Source organism: Schistocerca americana, chromosome 4, assembly GCF_021461395.2.
Source record: "Schistocerca americana isolate TAMUIC-IGC-003095 chromosome 4, iqSchAmer2.1, whole genome shotgun sequence".
NCBI lineage: Eukaryota > Metazoa > Arthropoda > Insecta > Orthoptera > Acrididae > Schistocerca > Schistocerca americana.
Genome location: NC_060122.1, coordinates 720,015,625 through 720,037,195, shown reverse-complemented (window position 1 = coordinate 720,037,195; position 21,571 = coordinate 720,015,625). Strand labels below are relative to the sequence as shown.

The window sequence follows — 21,571 nt, the reverse complement described above, 5'->3', positions numbered from 1 at the left end:
GTTATACAAGAAAAGTTGGTGTCAAAATATAAAGTTCAGTAGCTTAGCAGAAAATGTTGCCTTTCAATAGCATATATAATTACTTACTGCAAATAATTATATAGGGAATATTAAGTTCTGTATTACTGAAAGGTAACAGAGATAAACATTAAAATTTCTCAGAAACACAAGGGCTGCTAAACAATGAAGAAGTGACTTGCTATATGCATATTCCTGTTAACAAGTATATACTTTCAGATAAGGGACTTACTGTCTCCTCCAAAATGTGAACTCTCTCATAAATGTGGAGTGTGGTACACCAGCGTTGTTTACTCTACTATTACATCAGTACACATTTTACCTCATCTTAATAAGTGAAAAATGAAATAGCATTTGAAGACATGTTAAGAATAACACCCTGAAATAAGATTATGCTCCATGCAACTGTAGACAGCACATTACATTATAGTTGATTAGTTGATTTTATGTTCTGTGGATCATATGTATGATTAATCATATTAATGTGGAACAACTCATTTTACATTCACATTATACATTCGTATGTAAACATGGCTACATGCTGACAATTTACAAGTGGTTCTTTTTATATAATAATATTCAAATACATTAATATAAGGGTTGCTCAGCAGTCACGCAATACAACTGGCTTAACTTTAGTAACATGTAAGAAGGAAAAGTTATATATAAGTCACTGAGTTAAGAGAAAAGTTGGTTGTACTCCAAAGGATGTAATGGATATAAAGTTAGACTAGAGAAAGTAATGGTTTAATATTAAAAAAAACAGAAAGGTAACAAAGAAGAACATATGTAAATATGGCAGAACAAGTCACATGTGTGCAATGAAAGATAAGGTATATTTCTATTCTGTGTCCCATTCGATATTAAGGATGTATCTCGAAAATCTTGATAGTAAAACCCACATGAAGGGTTTTATTACTTTTAATTCATAGGTACTGATTGTACACAAAACAGACTTATATGTTTTGCTGTTACTTCCCATGTTAAAAATTAGTTAAGTCTACCAGTCTTCAATCCAAATCGCTCATCACCTTCAGTTTGTGGTTTGTAGTGGCATTAGTTCATGCAAATAGTCTAACTTCTCACCCCACAGGTTGGACTTCATTTGCAACATCTCTCCAATCTCCAGATAATTACGATTAGACCCATAAATATCCCACAATGTCCCATTCACAGGCTCTGGGGTTGGATTTCTAAAAGTAACAAAAAGTTATTAATTTCTTGATTAACATATTTACAAATACATAACCATAAATTCATATGTATGTCTTCACTATGTCATACCAATGCATCACAGTTGCAAGCTGCACTGGCAAATTAATGATTGCCTAACACTCCAAACATAAAAGAGTTTCACAAACAGCTGATGGAGCTTCAAATGCATTGATACCACACTGGTAACTATCTCCTCTGAACTGTCTATTGTTGTCTCATGTCCTCAGAACTTTATAAACCCACACAAAATAAATCCATAGAATTATTGTATAGCACATTTTTAATTAGAACAGCTGTCTTTCTATAGCTAAAAATAAAATGGTTGGTCCATATGCCACCACTTACCTTCTATGTGGATTCATATTAAACTCTCTACTATTTAAAGTTTAGACATGGTCATGAGAACTGAGGTACCAAAGCCTATAATCTTTATGTTTCTGACATATGTATGCACTTCATCTATTCTTCTACAGAAACAAGGTGAGTACTGAATTTAGGAAAATCTCAGCTAGGAAACTGGAGAGCATCTGCAGGTTTATAGGTTTCAGCTCCCTAAATGACAACTGTTAAATGTGTACAAGACCCAAAAACAGTTTTTCCAGTGTAGACTCAGACTAAATTTTCAGAAATGACGATGGACCCACACATCTCTTGGCCAGTGCATATTATTATAGAGCAGTCCCAAACTCTCAGTGTGATACACTTGATGACAAGAACATTGTTGAGAGCATATCATAGCTTTCTGATGTATAATAAAATCTAGAGTGCACTGTGGTTGGATGATCTTCAGTAGAGGCAGCAGGAAAACTATTTCAAAATTAGAAAAAACCAGTTTAGTTGTGTCACAACTTGTCTACAAGTTACACTTCCAACATTTGTATAGGCAACAGGAGCTGCAGAAATGCTCAAAACCATCCAGTGGAAATTAATAATATAATATCAGGAAAAGGATAGACTGCTGTTCACTGTGCAGATGACTCCTTTAATTGCAGACAGGTGCCAATGAAAAGATTGTTACACATGAAAGCTTTCTGCCAAAGCCTTTTTCAGTAAAGAAAACAGACACATATACACATTCACACAAGCAAGCACACCTTGTTCACACATGACCACTACCACTGGGAGCCCCAACTGGAATGCTACAGTCACATGAATAGCAATCTGGAGTGGGACAGGGAAGGGGGAAGTATAGCAGAGTATGGGTGGAAGGAGAGAAGAGCACCTTACGGCCAGTGTGCAGGGACTAAAGTGTCAGGTAAAGCATTCGGAGGTGGAGTGTGTGCGTTTGTGTGTGTGTGGGGGGGGGGGGGGGGGGGGGGGGACCAAAAAGGAGAGGAGGAGAAAGGAGAGGACGAGAATAGGAAAGGACAGGTGGTTAGAGTGACACAAAGAGAGTGAGGCAATGTGAAAAGGGGAGTAGGTGATAGGATGAGAGGGCATAAACTGTTGGGGAGAGGGGAAGAGGGTGTGAGGACAGTAGGTTACTACTGACTGAGGCCAGGATAATTTCGGAAGTGGAGAATGTGTTGTAAGGTTAACTCCCATCTGTCCAGTTCAAAAAAGCTGGTGGTGGAGGGGAGGATCCAGATGTCCCAGTGATATATAATATCAGCTTTTCTGAACTGCACAGAGGAGATTTAGCCTTAAAACATGGGTAGCAATCTATCCTTTTCTCAGTATTGTTGATATTACAACCTAGAGTTTCCAATGGAAATTAGTGACAGAAGTATTCCTCCTAAAAAGACATTCAACAACAGAACACCCAACAATTCAGAAATTAACACATTAGATAATGAGTAAATGAATGCACACAGAAATACACTAACTATAATTATGTACAAGCTTCATTAAAGTAAGGCATACTTATTCTGTGAAGAATACAAAACACTTTCTAATTCAGCTTAATAATAAAAAAAAAAGTATCTTCAGCAATCAGTATTTTGTACTTTCCAATACAATCATTCTGCAGAGAATAGAAATTAGTTAAAGAAATTTTACACAGAAGGTCCTAAAACAACTGGTCATCTTAGAGTGGCTTGTGCATTTCTATGTCCAAGCTCCGATTACAAAGAACTCATTGCATTTCTGAGTGAGAAAAGACACAGCTGTATTTGTAGTTTTAGAGCACATACAGAATCGTACAGCAAAAAATATTTTGATTATATAACAGATTGCAGAAATTTGCTCTCAGATACTCATACTCCAACCATTATTAAGAAATCTGATTCACTGGTTATGTACATAATAAAATCATTCCTGGAAAATTTGAACCTCCAGAAAAAGGTAACATTTCTGCGGAATAAGGGACATGCTAAATTCAACTATAATTAAATACTTCATGACTTAGCAAGGATGGTCACTAAAAGTGGAGCCTTTAGAAACCACTGGCACTGGACCTTAAGACTATGTTATATACTACAGGAAAGCAAGATACCAATCAGTGGATGAATTTCAAGGGTTAAGACATGTTGTTGTTGTTGTGGTCTACAGTCCAAAGACTCATTTGATACAGCTCTCCATGCTGCTGTATCCTATGCAAGCTTCCTCATCTTCAAATAATTATTGCAATCTATATTCTTTTGAATGTGCTTATTGTACCTCTTGGTCTCTTTCTATGATTTTCACTCCCACCACATTTCCCTCAAATACTATGTTGGCAATCCCTTGATGTCTCAGGATGTCTCCTATCAGTCAATCCGTTCTTTTAGGCAAATTATGCCACAAATTTCTTCTCTCCCCAATAATATTCAGTACCTCATCATTAATTATGTGATATACCTGATTAATCTTCAGTATTGTTTTGCAGCACAACATTTCTAAAGTTTCTATTCTGTTCTTATCTAAACTGTTTATCACCCATATTTCAATACCATACATGGCTACACTCCAGACAAATACCGTCAGAAAAGACTTCCTACCACTTAAGTGTGTATTTGATGTCAGCAAATTTCTCTTCTTCGTAAACACTTTTCTTGCCATTGCCAGTCTAGATTTTATATCCTCTCTACTTCGGCCATCACAAGCTATTTTTCTTCCCAAATAACAAAACCTGTATACTACTTTCAGTGTCTTGTTTCCTCATCCAGTTCCCTTAGCATCATGAGATTTAATTTGACAACATTCCATTATCCTTGTTTTGCTTTCGTTGATGCTCATTTTACATCCTCCTTTCAAGACACTGTCCATTCTGTTCAACTGCTCTTCTAAGTCCTTTGTTGTCTCTGACATAATTACAATGACATTGGAAAACCTTGAAGTTTTTATTCCTTCTCCCTGAACTTACATTCTTACTCCAGATTTTTCTTCAGTTTCCTTTACTGCTCACTTAATATACCAATTGAATAGTAAAGGAAAACATTGTGGACATGCTACATGCTACCTGCCAGCACATGCACAATTGAACATTCTCTCAAACACCTAGTAACACTCAGTTGAATAGGATGTTCAAAGAAATTTTGGGCTTGCAGTTATTGTGTAGTGTTCTACATGAGCATGACCACCAGCCAAGTGTCCATCTACATCTGTGGTAACCACCGAACTGAGGAGAGGGGGACAAGTTTCATCATTCAGTGGCAAACCATGCTGCTTAGTACAAAATGGTCTATTTCAGTGACTGCTTCATAACAGTACCACCACATCAGGTGTTTCCAACTTGTAATTGCATACAGCTCCCATCAAGGAAATAGGACCTACGAAACATCAGTTTTTCATTACACTGGTGAGCACCCAAAAGGCAGCAGTATATGGAGAGGCAGTGCAGCCTCTTCCTGTGCCACTAGGTGAAAACAGCACATTGTATTTCAGAATACTTACATGTAAAAATTATGCATCCAGTGGACCTTTATGTGCACAGTCAAGCTTTACACAGAGATCTATATATCACTGTGTCCACAATGCTTTTTCTGTGGTCATTATAAGCTTACTTTTTCCCAAATAAATAGCAACAGAACCACCTTTATTGAGTGCTCTGCAGTAAAATGTTGCTTGGTTATAGTCTAGCAGTTTGAAATAATGAATGTTATCAACTGACTTCTGATGTTCTGTAATTACTGTTACATGGGCAGGCAATACTGTAATAAATTATTCAAAAGCATCCATTTTGTTATATAAGCTTTCTACATTATAAAGTGTAAAGGCATAAGACTCCATCACAATCCAGAGGCATGACCAGGCCATAGTCACTCCAGCAGCTGTAGGTGATGAACTATTGATGCAGTAACACTTCACTGTTGGGCCACTTTTGCATTGATCTCCTTCCAAGTGGTGACACCTTCACCTAATACACTGGCCCTGTTTGAGACGTTTCCACGTGAGACAGAAATGTGGTTTATTCTGCACAGTTAACACTGGACAACAGTACTTAAACCACCCAGACCAGCTCGTCATCATCAGTCAAGCTGAGTCACATAATGACGCTCAGGCTGCACAAGTCGACATTGTACTGAGGACACAGCCGCCACTGCTGTCTCTGGGATGAAAACGCCGACCACTGACTGACTGCCTCAGCTCCTGGCAGCCAACCCTCCACCAATACCATATTGTCCAAGACAGACAGGGTGATCCAACCAGCTCAGCACGGCCACCCCAGCCTGCAGGATCTGTGTTCAACACCCTGGACAGAACCACTGAGCAAGCCTGCCTATCCTTGGCCAACAGTCATCATTCTACTGTTCTGTCATCCTGACTTAGCTAGCATATGTCTGCTAAAATACAGAGCTGGCAAACACTGTACACTACCATCCTCAAGGAACACCCACGTTGTCATGTCCACCCTGTGTGCTCGGTTCATTTCCCATCGCCTGGTGTCTGCCTGCTGTAGATGCACTGCTCTACATTTATTATTTTTAATAAAGGGTCTTAGCAAAAAGTTGACTGCCTACATCATCTGTGCTTCAACCCACTTCCTGCAAGGGGTCACTTATCCACAGCTTCCTATCAACTCACATTACATTTGGTGTCAGAGAAAATGTTGTTGGCTGAAATGGTGGACCAACAGGGTGCAGAAATGAAAAGGATGCTGCAGAAGCGGCAGTCAGTGCAAGAATACAAGTAAGGACCAACTTTCAGTTTTTGTGCCACTCTGGTTGTGCTTTTTCCTTTCCTTTCTTGCCGGTTTGGATGTTGTACACATGGTGGTAGCAGTAAGCAAAAGGCCATTGATACAAGAGTGACAACCCAGAAGACAATTAAGCATTTGCTGGATGATGCAGATGTAGTTCAAGCAGGTAATGAACCTCTGCATAAGGAAATAGATCATTTAAAGGGTGAAAGAAGGGAATGATCAACTTCTACCATATCTCCACCCATCCTTGGTGCTTGTACTGCCTCACTAGTAGCTCCATTTTCTGGTAAATCTGGAGGAGATGTTTTTATCTTTTCTGACAATTTACATACAGTTATAAAGTTAGAAAACTGGATTAGTGAGCATTTGATAAGTGTGACTCAGCTACAATTAGTAGGTAGTGCTAGAACATGTTTAATGTGCAATGAGAAGTTGTAGAATGCACAGTCCTTCATGGACTTACAGGAATGGCCAGTGGATCATGACAGAAGAAAGAATACTTCTAGGTGTTATCAGGATAAACTTAATGGTGCAGTTCAAAAACTAGGGAAATTGATAGAACATTTTGTAGCTCAGATCAGGAACATCATGTTAATATGTACGAATCAATGATGATGATGATGATCATGCCAATAAGGCCATTTTGAAGGAAGTAGAGCAACAGGCACTTGATGTTTTTCTGCAGAGTCTATTGGCTGAAATGCCATAGAAAGTATACAAGGAATTTCCAGAAACCTTGGACAAAGCAGCAGCAACTGTGGCAGCTTTGGCCAGGATTGACTTAGTGTTCAGACTATGAGAGAAGCAAGTAGTTGTTAATACAGATGTCATACACTATAGATTAGATGTGACTCTCTGGGCCACATTCAACAGATCTGTAGGAATCCACTGTGTTGGAGGTGCAGGTAGGTGGGGTACTCCATTCAAAAATGTCTGCACGCATATGGAAGGTGGAATCAGGGTAACACTCATGCTCCTCTGTTACATGGGACAGTGGAAAAGGGCAAGGAAGGGGGTGGTCACTGTACAATGCTCCCAGAAAGTGTGACCATAGCATGTGAAATCAGTGACAAACATTTGTCTAGCTAGCTATGTAAAAGGAAGTTGGTGTAAGTTTGTGCTGGTTACAGGGCCACTGGTACCCGTGCCAAATCAGAGCACATTTGGTAATGTAAGTTTTAACCAAACACTCTGTAGACCATGTGATATGTGCAGTAATAGTGTTTACTTGCTGAGTTCAGTATTGTTTGGGTACCAGTGCCTAAATCTTAGTGAATGAGGCAAATGAGAAAACAAGATGAACAGAAAGGACCTAGAAACTGTGCGGTTGAGCAGCACGAGACAGTGTATTTTGCGTAATATGAAAAGGGAAGAAAGACACTCAAAAAGGAACAGTTATGCAAGGAGAGTGTACTCTGAATTGATGCAGAAGAATCTAAAATTCAGAAGCAGTGATAAGTATACCAGTGTCTCTGTTGCAGCTAGACTCTTGGAAACAGCAATCCGGTAGGCTGGAATTATGTAAAGAGAAAAGAAATATAATGGTATAAAACTCTGCCATATTCTAGAGGTATGACTGTGCCACAGTCATGCCAGAAACTCATGACAATGATCTGTCAATGTAGCCAACCTTCGCTGTTGGGCCATTTTTGTTTTGACCCCCTTCCATATGACAGCACATGCACTTAGAACACTGGTCCCATTTGAGATACATTGCCATTCAAGATATGTTTCCACATGACACAGAAACATGCCTTTTTCTGCACAATCAGCACCAGACAGTGGTATTTAAAACTTCCAGGACCAGCCCATCATCATTGGGACAGCTGGTTCATGTAATGACACTCAGCCTGCACCAGTCAACAATGTACTTATGATGAAGCCACAACCACCATCTTCTGGATGTGAACCCCTGACCACTGACTGACTGACTGACTGACTGCACTCCTGGCAGCCAACCCTCCACCATCAGCACATAGTCTGAGACATGCAGTGAGGTCCTGCTAGCTCAGTGGCACCACTGCCCAACCTGCCCAGCCCTGGCCACCAATTGTTGCTCCACTACTCTGCCATCCTGACTTAGCCAGCAGCCAATCACTGCAATGCAGAGGCAGCAAAAGCTGTATGCTACCATACTCAAGGAATGCCCGCATTGACATATCCATGCCAGCGTGCTCAGATTCCGGAGACCACACTCATCGCCTGCTGTCTAGCTGCTGCAGACACACTGCCCTACATTTATTTTATGATTGTTAAGAAAGGATTTTAGGAACAAGTTGGCTGTCTACATTGTCTGCACTTCCACCGACATCCAGCAGGGAGCTACTTGTACATACCTTCCTATCAACACCCAATACAAATTCAAAAATAAAATGATTATTCTTGTGCAACCTTAAGTATGTGTGAGGCTTATATTAATGGCACAAAGAACTGACAGGGAGTACGCAGTGAGCAAAATTGGATAAGGATGTGATTTTACAGCTTCCATGGTCTCCAGCAAACTCGCTGGAACACCAGTGAAGTAAGCCTGATATCTGCATTCATTAATGGCTGCAGATTCAGAACTTAGTTATACTCTCTCGATGCCACTGAATATACATAATTGTACCTTCTCATTGCTTTTAACTTATTTCTCATATTTGATCCTCTTATTCTGAGCCTCAACAGTTGTATCCCTGTCAGATACTTTCTTACCTTAAAGTTGGCTGCCTACATTGTCTGCACTTCCACCGACATCCAGCAGGGAGCTACTTGTACATACCTTCCTATCAACACCCAATACAAATTCAAAAATAAAATGATTATTCTTGTGCAACCTTAAGTATGTGTGAGGCTTATATTAGTGGCACACACTGGCATAAACCTAAATCCTATTCTACTCAAACAAAAACTGTCCTCTACACCAAGTGTGATATCTGCCATGTGCTATACTATAGCTACACTATGTGATCAAATGGCTCTGAGCACTATGGGACTTAACCTCTGAGGTCATCAGTCACCTAGACATAGAACTACTTAATCCTAACTAACCTAAGGACATCACACACATCCACGCCCGAGGTAGGATTCGAACCTGTGACCATAGCAGCAGCGCGCTTCCGGACTGAAGCACCTAGAACCGCTCAGCCACAATGGCCGGCTGATCAAAATAACTGGACACCCCCAAAAACATACTTTTTTCATATTAGGTGCATTGTGCTGCCACCTACTGCCAGGTACTCCACATCAGCAACCTCAGTAGTCATTAGATATTGTGAGAGAGCAGAATGGGGTGCTCCATGGAACTCACAGACTTCAAACATGGTCAGGTGACTGAGTGTCATGTGTGTCATACATACGTCTGCACGCAAGATTTCCACACTTCTAAATATCCCTAGGTCCACTGTTCCAATGTGATAGTGAAGTGGAAACATGAAGGGACATGTACAGCACAAAAGCATACAGGCTGACCTCATCTGTTGACTGACAAAGACTGCCGACAGTTGAAGAGGATCGTCATGTGTAATAGGCAGACATCATCCAGACCATCACACAGGACTTCCATACTGCATCAGGATCTACTGCAAATACTATGACAGGTAGGCGGGAGGTGAGAAAACTTGGATTTCGTGGTCGAGCAGCTGCTCATAAGCTACACCTCATGCCGGTAAATGCCAAACGATACCTCGCTTGGTATAAGGAGCATAATCATTGGATGATTGAACAATGGAAAAAAGTTGTGTGGAGTGATGAATCATGGTACACAATGTGGTGATCCGATGGCAGGGTGTGGGTATGGCGAATGCCTGGTGAATCCCATCTGCCAGCGTGTGTAGTGCCAACAGTCACATTCAAAGGAGGTAGTGCTATGGTGTGGTCATGTTTTTCATGGAAGGGGCTTGCACCCCTCATTATTTTGCATGGCACTATCACAGCGCAGGCCTACATTGATGTTTTAAGCACCTTCTTGCTTCCCATTTTTGAAGAGCAATTCGAGGATGGCAATTGCAATTCTCAACACGGTCGAGCACCTGTTCATAATGCACAGCCTGTGGGAGAGTGGTTACACAACAATAACATAATGGACTGTCCTGCACAGAGTCCTGACCTGAATCCTACAGAACACCTTTGGGATGTTTTGGAATGCCGACTTCTTGCCAGGCCTCACCGACCAACATAAATACCTCTCCTCAGTGCACCACTCCTTGAAGAGTGGGCTGCCATTCCCCAAGAAACCTTCCAGCACCTGATTAAACATATGCCTGCAAGAGTGGAAGCTGTCATCAAGGCTGAGGGTGGGAAAATACCATATTGAAATCCAGCATTACCAATAGAGGGCGCCATGAACTTGTAAGTCATTTTTAGCCAGGTGTCTGGAAACTTTCAATCACATAGTGTATAAAAATAGTAGATTGAGCTTACCCTGTTTTTGCAAAATTTGTCCACATCTTAACCATTCTTATGCGTGTTTGATATTCGCCTGATGCTGGATCCGAGTCCACTTCACCAGCTGATGATGGGAAAAGATATTTCAATTCATCTGCATGTGCCACACCTGTAACCAGAAAAAAACTGTTTCATTAAATATGAATGAATGATGTTACACCCCATCACAAAGGAACAACACATTTTACAGTCTGGAGGCCTGTGAATCGTCATTTCTCTCTTACTGAAATGAAATTCTCCTCTCTTAATCAAATGCACACTATTATTCACAGTACAGTATGAAACATTTCAGGCTAGGGTCTGCAGTGTTGGCAAGCAGGGCATGGGTCAGTGCTTCTGGACGTGGGTGAGTGCACCTTGCACACCATGGCTACTCTTTGGGTGAGAAAGTCGCCACCAGTAGGGTACAGGGCTGGGTAATGTGTTTGTTAAGAGAAATTTTGTGAACTGTGTGATTTATTAACGAAGCTGGTAAAGTGCTCCTTTGCTATATTATTTTAAGATATACAATACAATTATGATAATCTTCAAAGTGGGTAGATCACTAAAACCTATCTTGTGATGTATGCCTGTTTTGTGCAAGGGTAGACACAGAATGCTCCAACTTATACAAATGTCACTAATCCAAATAAGATGAGCAATGAAAATTCAGTAACAATTTATGACAATATTATGTGATTATCAGTCACCACATAGAGCAGATGCTGAGTTGTGTGATGGGAGAAGCAATGTTGGTGGTGGGAGTAAGAAGGAGGCTTGGGCAGGGAGGGAAAGGAATAGCAGGATAGGGATGAGGGATGGTAAAGTACTGCTTGTTGGAACATGCAGGGCCATGGTGAGGACAAGGTATGTGAGTCTGTGACTCACCATTCCCTCTTATGGTGAGTAGCAATCTACCCTTTTCATAATATTGTCGTTATTTCATCATGGACTGTTCAGTGTTAAATTTTCAAAATGAGGCCTGTCCAAAAAATTCCAGAACTTTGCCCACAATTTTTTCTATGCTTATCTTTTACTCACTGTGCATGGTCTCCTACAAAATACTCTCTTCCACAATTGATACACCACTCCCAATGCCGTTTCCATTTCTGGAAGCAGTCTTGGTACACCTCTTGCTGGATCATTTGCTTTTATCACATCTACCATAAATCTTCATCCTTTCAATGGGATTTTCAACTTTGGAAATACAAAGGAGTCTGCAGGGGACAGGTCCAGAGAGTATGGAGGATGAGGCAGCACAGTGATTTCCTTTTCTGTGCAGTAGTCAAGCATCCACACTTGGCAATGCTCGACGGTTCTTGTCTGCCAGTATATAAGGTCTGCCTGGTCTTGGTTAAGGTGTGGTTGTTTCAACAGTTGACCTGGGCAAGCTTGTCCAAAGGTACAGGCACTGAAGAGACTACAGCCAATGTGAAATACAAGAAATGTATTTGCAGTTGCGACAATGGACAACCGTCAGCTGTATAATGGAATCACAACAATGAAAATTTGTGCTGGACTGAGACTCAAACCCAGATCACTTGGCTGATGACATATGGAAGTTTGGATCTTGCTGTGAGGCATGCTCGGGTAGCCTAATGGTAAGGTGACCACTTGTGATAAGCATGAAATCTGGATTCAAGTCGTGGTCCAGCACAAATTTTCATTGTCATCATTCCATTATACAGCTGATGGTTCTACATATTTGCAACTGTGAACAAATTTCATGTATCTTTTTGTAGTGGTGGGAGCACCTCTTGTGATTGCTAGTAATCAATTCTGTATTACATGGGGGTGTTCAAATACTTTTGACGAGAGTCTTCTGAGACTTGACTGTTTTTGCTGCTGTTTCTGTTGGATAGAAAATTTAGGATTTCACTCTGGGTGGGCAGAATAGTGATAATATTGAAACTGTCTCTGATTTTAGATTTGAGATTTCGTTGTGAAGACACCTCAATTGAGGAGTATTGTGTATTTCACTTTGGATAAATTACCAGTAAAGTACAAGCTTTTGTGTTACTATATTCCTAGTCATATTTTTCTTCTGCTATGATTAGTCCAGTATTTCTTCTAGTCAGAACAAAGTTGCCCTTGCACATTGGTCAGCAATTTAAATTCTTCCTCAGGATCCTTCTCATTCAATTCTTTGGCAATACCCAAGCCTATGACCAACACAAAGTAATAATTTGCCACAATGGTTACCAAATGTCTGGTGCCAGTTATCACAGTAGGGAAGTAAAGGTTTTGCTGAAGTGACTTATGATACCAACATTAAGCTATTGTAACATACAATGTAAGGAAGATAGCCCCTGAAAGCAGAAGGAGTGGAACAAGCAGTTGAGCCACAGCAGGGCTGCTGCTGGTAAAACAGAAGGTATCAGTGCCAGGCATAATCAACAAATTAACAAAGCCATTTCACAGGGCACGTGCTCCAGGTCAGGCAGCAAATGAAGCACTGCAGCTGTAAGTCCACAAATTCAAGGCTAGAGCCCGGATGCAGTAGAAGCCAGAGTGAGCATCACGGTCAGGTGCTTTGCAGCTCACAGTTAAAGCAAGTGTCAAGACCAGTCCATTCACAATAAATAATGTGGCATAGAATTCCACATCTTGAATTGTCACAAACGTTTGTACCTGTAGCTAACTCAGTCTTATCTCCTCGACTCCTCACAGTTGTCCAAATTCTGTTATTATTCAGACCTCAAATGAGACTGGCTCTACCTGAAGAGTCAATTAGCTCTATAGCTCCCCTTCAAATTCTCCCTACAGGTTTCTCTACTAACTACTTCTGATAAATCTCTTTGCATTTTGTTTATTTTATTTGGCCAGGTAGCAATCACTTCCCCAAGACCATGTTTTGCCTGGAATGTTCTGCAAATGTAGCTGTTTATTGATTCTCTTACCAGCATAATTTTTCTCAAGGAGTTGTTTTACTTCTTTCCCAACACTGGTTCCTTCAAGCAATTTCAATCAGGTTTTAAATTTACCCATAATCTTGTACATAAAAATGGAAGTGAGAAATTTTATGAAGTTAAGAATAATAGTGCATGATAAAGTGAAATTTCAAAGCAGCACTGATTGTTGTTGCGTTCTTCAGTCCAGAGTGTGGTTTGATGCAGCTCTCCATGCTACTCTACTCTGTGCAAGCCTCTTCATCTTTGAGTAACTACTGCAACCTACATCCTTCTGAATCTGCTTAGTGTATTCATCTCTTGGTCTCCCTCTACGATTTTTACCCTCCATGCTGCCCTACAATACTAAACTGGTGATCCCTTGATGTCTCAGAACATTTCCTGCCAACCAATCCCTTCTTCTACTCAAGTTGTGCCCCAAATTTCCCTCCTCACCAATTCTGTTCAATATCTCCTCAATAGTTATGTGATCTACCCATCTAATCTTCAGCATTCTTCTGTAGCACCACATTTTTAAAGCTTCTATTCTCTTATCTTGTCCAAACTATTTATCGTCCATGTTTCACATCCATACATGGCTACATTCCATACAAATACCTTCAGAAACAACTTACTGACACTGAAATCTATACTCAATGTTAACAAATTTCTCTTCTTCAGAAATGCTTTCCTTGCCATTGCCAGTCTACATTTTGTATCCTCTCTACTTCGACCATCATCAGTTATTTTGCTCCCCGAATAGCAAAACTCCTTTACTACCTTAAGTGTCTCATTTCCGAATCTAATTCCCTCAGCATCACCAAAGTTAATTCAACTACATTCCATTATCCTCGTTTTGCTTTTGTTGATGTTCATCTTATATCCTCCTTTCAAGACACTGTCCATTCTGTTCAACTGCTCTTCCAAGTCCTTTGCTGTCTCTGACAGAATTACAATGTCATCGGTGAACCTCCAAGTTTTTATTTCTTCTCCATGGATTTTAATTCCTACTTTGAATTTTTCTTTTGTTTCCTTCACTGCCTGCTCAATATACAGATTGAACAACATCAGAGATAGGCTACAACCCTGTCTCACTCCCTTCCCAACCACTGCTTCCCTTTCATGCCTCTTGACTCTTATAACTGCTATCTGGTTTCTGTACAGATATTAAATTTGACCTCTGCCACCTTCAGAATTTGAAAGAGAGCATTCCAGTCAGTCAACATTGTCTAAAGCTTTCTCTAAGTCTACAAATGCTAGAAACATAGGTTTACCTTTCATTAATCTATCTTCTAAGCTAAGTCGAAGGGTCAGCATTGCCTCACGTGTTCCAATATTTCTACAGAATGCTAACTGATCTTCCCCAAGGTTGGCTACTACCAGTTTTTCCATTTGTCTGTAAAGAAATCACGTTAGTAGTTTGCAGCCATGACTTATTAAACTGATAGTTCAGTAATTCTCACATCTGTCAACACCTGCTTTCTTTGGGATTGGAATTACTATACTCTTCTTGAAGTCTGGGGGTATTTCGCCTCTCTCATACATCTTGTTCACTAGATGGTAGAGTTTTGTTAGGCCTGGCTCTCCCAAGGCTGTCAGTAGTTCTAATGGAATGCTGTCTACTCCCGGGGCCTTGTTTCGACTTTGGTCTATCAGTGCTCTGTCAAACTCTTCACACAGTATCATATTTCCCATTTCATCTTCATCTAAATCCTCTTCCATTTCCATAACATAGTCCTCAAGTACGTCACCCTTTTATAGACCCTCTATATATACTTCTTCCACCTTTCTGCTTTCCCTTCTTTGCTTAGAACTGGGTTTCCATCTGAGCTCTTGATATTCATACAAGTGGTTCTCTTTTCTCCAAAGGTCTCTTTAATTTTCCTGTAGGCAGTATCTGTCTTACCCCTAATGAGATATGCCTCTACATCCTTACATTTGTCCTCTAGCCATCCCAGCTTAGCCATTTTGCACTTCCTGTCAATCTCATTTTTGGGGCGTTTGTATTCCTTTTTTCCTGCTTCATTTACTGCATTTTTATATTTTCTCCATTCATCAATTAAATTCAATATATCTTCCATTACCTGAGGATTATTACTAGCCCTAGTCTTTTACCAACTTGATCCTCTGCTGCCTTCACTATTTCATCTCTCAAAGCTACCCATTCTTCTTCTACTGTATTTCTTTCCCCCATTCCTGTCAATCGTTCCCTTATGCTCTCCCTGAAACTCTCTACAACCTCTGGTTCTGTCAGTTTATCCAGGTCCCATCTCTTGGAATTCTCACCTTTTTCCAGTTTCTTAAGTTTTAATCTATAGTTCATAACCAATAGATTGTGGTCAGAGTCCACATCTGCCCCTGGAAATGTCTTACAATTTAAAACCTGGTTCCTAATTTTCTGTCTTACCATTATATAATCTGTCTGATAACTTCCAGCATCTCCAGGCCTCTTCCATGTATACAGCCTTCTTTCATGATTCTTGAACCAAGTGTTAGCTATGATTAAGTTATGCTCTGTGCAAAATTCTACCCGGCGACTTCCTCTTTCATTCCTTACCCCCATTCCATATTCACCTACTATGTTTCCTTCTCTTCCTTTTCATACTATCAAATTCCAGTCACCCATGACTATTAAATTTTCGTCTCCCTTCACTATCTGAACAGTTTCTTTTATCTAATCATACATTTCATCAATCTCTTCGTCATCTGCAGAGCTAGTTGGCATATAAACTTGTGCTACTGTGGTAGGCATGATCTTCGTGTCTATCTTGGCCACAATAATGTGTTCACTCTTCGTGTCTATCTTGGCTACAATAATGTGTTCACTATGCTGTTTGTAGTAACTTACCTGCACTCCTTTTTTTATTAATTATTAAACCTACTCCTATTTGATTTTGTATTTATAACCCTGTATTCACCTGACCAGAAGTCTTGTACCTCCTGCCACTAAACTTCACTAATTCCCACTACATCTAACTTTAACCCATCCATTTCCCTTTTTAAATTTTCTAACCTACCTGCCCAATGAAGGGATCTGACATTCCACACTCCGATCCATAGAATGCCAGTTTTCTTTCTCCTGATAATGATGTCCTCCTGAGTAGTCCCAGGCCAGAGATCCGAATGGGGGACTATTTTACCTCCGGAATATTTTATCCAACAGGACGCCATCATCATTTAACCATACAGGAAAGCTGCATGCCCTCAGGAAAAATTATGGCGGTAGTTTCCCCTTGCTTTCAGCCGTTCACAGTACCAGTACAGCAAGGCAATTTTGGTTAGTGTTACAAGGCCAGATCAGTCAATCATCCAGACTGTTGGCCCTGCTACTACTGAAAAGGCTGCTGTCCCTCTTCAGCACTGACTAAATGGTAATGAAATCATACAACATTTTTACTGTTCATATTGCTAATACTGCTATGACATACAAATATAAATAAATATTAGTCAATGAATACTTCTTAAATGTAAAACTACACTGAGTATATGCAGACTGTATAGTAGATTTTAAAATCTTCACACATCAAAAAAAGTTTGGATCACCTAAGTTCCCAGAACTCCTAAAGATGGACATTGACTGTGGATATTGTATCACAGCCACAGTCACTTTGACTGTTCAGAGATGTCACTAAACCCACCCAAAGATGTAAACAACTATCCATGAGCAGCACCTATTAGACGGAGGGGGTCCGACAGCCGATCAGTTCCAGTTATTCCACCTGGAAGGAGGTATGCGGCTCACGTTGTCTGTAGTTCAACCATGCCTAGACAGTCAATTCTACAGTAAAATTGCATCCACATTGTTACTTTGTGCCAGGAAGGGCTCTCAACAAGGAAGTGTCCAGCCATCTCGGAGTGAACCAAAGCGATGTTGTTCGGTCATGGAAGAAATACAGAGAGACAAGAACTGTCGATGACGTGCCTTGCTCAGGCCACCTAAGGACTACTACTGCAGTGGATGATCACTACCTACAGATTATGGCTTGGAGGAACACTAACAGCAGTGCCACCATCTTGAATAATGCTTTTTGTGCAGCCGCAGGTCAACGTGTTATGACTCAAACTGTGTGAAATAGGCTGCATGATGCACAACTTCACTCCTGACATCCATAGTGAGGTCCATCTTTGCAACCATAACACCATGCAGGGCTGTGCAGATGGGCCCAACAACATGCCGCATGGACCACTCAGGATTGGCATCACGTTCTCTTCACCGATGAGTGTCACATATGCCTTCAACTATATAGTCGTCGGAGACATGTTTGGAGGCAACCCAGTCAGGATGAACACCTTAGACACACTGTCCAGCGAGTGTAGCAAGTTGGAGGTTCCCTGCTGTTTTGGGGTAGCGTTATGTGGGACCGACATACGCCACTGGAGGTCATGGAAGGCACCGTAACGGCTGTACGATATGTGAATGCCATCTTCCGACTGATAGTGAAACCAATCGGCAGCATATTGGCGAGGTATTCGCCTTCATGGATGACAATTTGCTCCCCCATCAAGCACATCTTGTGAATGACTTCCTTCAGGATAATGACATCACTCAAATAGAGACATGAACCCTATCAAATATGCCTGGGATAAATTGGAAAGAGTTGTTTATGGATGATGTGACCCACCAACTACTGTGAGGGATCTACGCCAAATCGCTGTTGAGGAGTGGGACAATCTGGACCAACAGTGCCTTGATGAACTTGTAGATAGTATGCCATGACGAATACAGGCATGCATCAATGCAAAAGGACATGCTACTGGGTATTAGAGGTACAGGTGTGTACAGCAATCTGGACCACCAACTCTGTAGGTCCCCCTGTTTGGTGGTACATCATGGAGTGTGTGGTTTTCATGAGCAGTAAAATGGGCAGAAATGATGTTTATGTTGATCTCTATTCCAATTTTCTGTAAAGGTTCCGGAACTCTTGGAACCGAGGTGATGCAAAACTTTTTTTGATGTGTGTATATTAGTGCATGGTGGCATACTGAAAACGTTTGTTTTGGAAAATCATTGTTAGAATTAAAATGTGTTTATGAAAATTTACTTGGAAAATTCACAAATACAATATGTATTTGGACCACATTAACAGTTTCAAAAATCAAGTTCCTAAATAAATAAATTTCCCTTAACAAATGAAAAGCTCCAGTTTGCAAAATGGTACTTTTCATTTATTATAATGTTATTCTACCAAGAACTGACGGAAAATTCTGTTAACATGATAAAATATTCCTTACTTTAACACAGTATCAAAAATGTAATAAATTACCTGAATATTGTGGATATGCAGCATGCGGTCCCTTGTATGAGAAATGGTAGTAGTAAACGGGTACTGTCTGATTTGCCAGAATTCGTACTAGGTAGTCTACTGGCTCCACAAAATACAAGTCACTCATCATCTGGGATATCAAATATTTCCAACATAACTAATAGTTAACAACATTTGTACAATTATTATATTAATAATTGCTACCAACAGTCATTGTCTCACCTAGTACACAAGAAGATATAAAAAATCTCTTGATTATCCTATACTGTGAAAGTCATTTGAATTTTTTATGCTTTTTGATAATGAGAAAAAGTAAAGCTATTTTTAAATGATACTTTATTGCTAAATGAAATATGGGCTGCCATTTTTTCATTTCTGGAATGTTAATTTAATTGTGTATTTATTACAAAGCATTATAGCCTTTAGATGATTTCGTACTTTGAACAAGGCATTCTTCATAGAAATAAAACTACTCCAAGTTCCAATAATAATAGTAACAGTACAGGGATGATAAAAATAATAGCAACTTTTGTAGCAGTTACTATTATGACTAATGTGAAACTATACTGGTTATGAAATAATTAATAACTATAATACAGTAACAATAGTTATCACAGCATTATAATTAGTAACTGTAATATAGTAACAATAATTATCACAGCACTATAGCCTTTAGATGATTTCGTACTTTGAACAAGGCATTCGTCATTGAAATAAAACTACTCCAAGTTCCAATAATAATAGTAACAGTACAGGGATGATAAAAATAATAGCAACTTTTGTAGCAGTTATAGCTATTATGACTAATGTGAAACTATACTGGTTATGAAATATAGTAACAATAGTTATCACAGAAGCAGAATAATTGAAACTGGTCCAAAATAAATGATAAAAGAAGAGAAGTAATGGTATAAGAAAGAAGAAGAGACAAGGATTAAGAAAAGGAGAGAGGAGAGAAATATTGGAAAGGAACAGACATTAAATTGTGTGCTGGACAAACATTATATTGAGTGCCAAGTTATGCCAAGAAGAACACTAAATGTTTTAGCATGATCATATATCCTTGATACAGAGATGGAGCATATTGTAAGTCATGTAGCACCAAGGATGTGCGCAAGAAACACATACTTTTCACAGTCTACATTAATCACTTTCCTGTTGGTATCCTAGGGTAATATTTTACCTATGGGAAAAAATCTGGTAGAAGCTGTTCAAAGAATTCAAACAGTATTACTTACTCAAAACAAAAGCTTCAGCCCTTTAGTTATAAAACAGTACACCCCTCCTTCTTGAAATAATTGAATTTCCATGTATAAAACAGCTTCAAATTTCTGATTACTTCATAAATGACTTAACGTGTTAAATATTTAAAGTTAAGCATGTAAGCAAGCGAAAGTTCAAAAAATATTTGAAATTATGTAGAAATTTTCTTGGAAGTCACTAAGTGCTCTCATTACAGAACATTTGATTGGCATAGTCTGGGTAATTTGTGCTCTGTTTTAAGCAAAAGATGGTTTCTCATGCATCTCAATGTTTGGACATCAGATCTCCTGTACTATGTGCTATGTGTCATACAACAATATAATTTTGCAGGTACATTCAGTGGTATATGTGGATACCATCTGCAAAATGTGTTATGAACAGAATAGGTGACAAATAAACAATAAAGTAAAACACCATGCCTGACGTGGCTACAAGTGTCCTTCTAGCAGCTGACAACAAAACATTTTTTACTTGTATCAATATCTTAAGATGTAGATCACTTAGTACTAACTTCATAACTTGCTATTATCAGTCAACTGTTGTACCAGAAACATTATATGGGTGTGAAGCATCAATATTCAGAAAGAAAGAAGAAGAAAAAACTAATATTTGAAAATAAATAACTTAAAAAAAATTTTAGACATGTAATTGATATAGATAACATGGATTGCAGGATATGAAAAAAATAAAGAACTATGGGAGCTGTATGATCATCAACATGCTAAAGAAGAGAATGTCAAGCTAGGCTGGCCACATAGCAAGAATGATGGAGAACAGACTACTTAGAACAACATTCTGCAGGACAATAGATGGAACAAGAGGAAGAGCAAGACCCAGAATTAGATGACGAGAGAACACTCTGAATGACATAGCTGGGATGAACATCAATACCAAATGGACAAACAGTGTGCTGACAGAAAGAAATGGTAAAGGCTCATATAGCAGGTATATGGTCAATAACACCCTTGTCACATGTAAAGTGAGTAACGTAAGGACATTATATATCTGAAAAACCAATTACACTGCTATAATGTTTTTATTGAGCTGTTCTGATTGAGTTATAGCAGCAATGTAAGGACATTATATATTTGAAAAACAAGTACACTGCTATAACGTTTTTATTGAGCAGTTCTGATTGCATTATAGCAGCATAATTGGTTTTTCAAATACATAATGTCCTTACAAGACATATACAATGCTGCAGGTCCAAGAGAAATAAAAATAAAGTGAGTAAATCTGCCATAGTTCCAACAAAGTATTTTGTATAATCATTGTGGTATATCTGTTTGTTGCAAAATGAAACATTTGACTTTGTGTCAGCCAGGTGGTAACTGAGATGGAATGCTCAACTTCACAATTTTGGCTGAATTTTGGCACATTCAGCTGTTCAAAATCTGTTCAAAGTCCTTCTCATAGGTGTTTTGTCAGTCGAATAGTACTATGTTACCAGCATAGTA

At 39.5% G+C, this 21,571-nt stretch overlaps 1 protein-coding gene across 1 annotated transcript in view; it reads right to left on the bottom strand.

The window, feature by feature from the left end:
• Positions 1–923: 923 nt before the first annotated feature.
• The window catches only part of LOC124613216 (cholinesterase 1-like), a 172,759-nt gene continuing 152,111 nt past the window's right edge, over positions 924–21,571 (bottom strand). The window contains exons 9-11 of the mRNA XM_047141890.1: positions 18,852–18,981; positions 10,697–10,829; positions 924–1,211 (exon numbers count right to left, since the gene is read on the bottom strand). Coding sequence (XP_046997846.1) covers positions 1,052–1,211; positions 10,697–10,829; positions 18,852–18,981 — 423 coding nt within the window. The 3' untranslated portion in view covers positions 924–1,051. The remainder of the gene's footprint in view (positions 1,212–10,696; positions 10,830–18,851; positions 18,982–21,571) is intronic.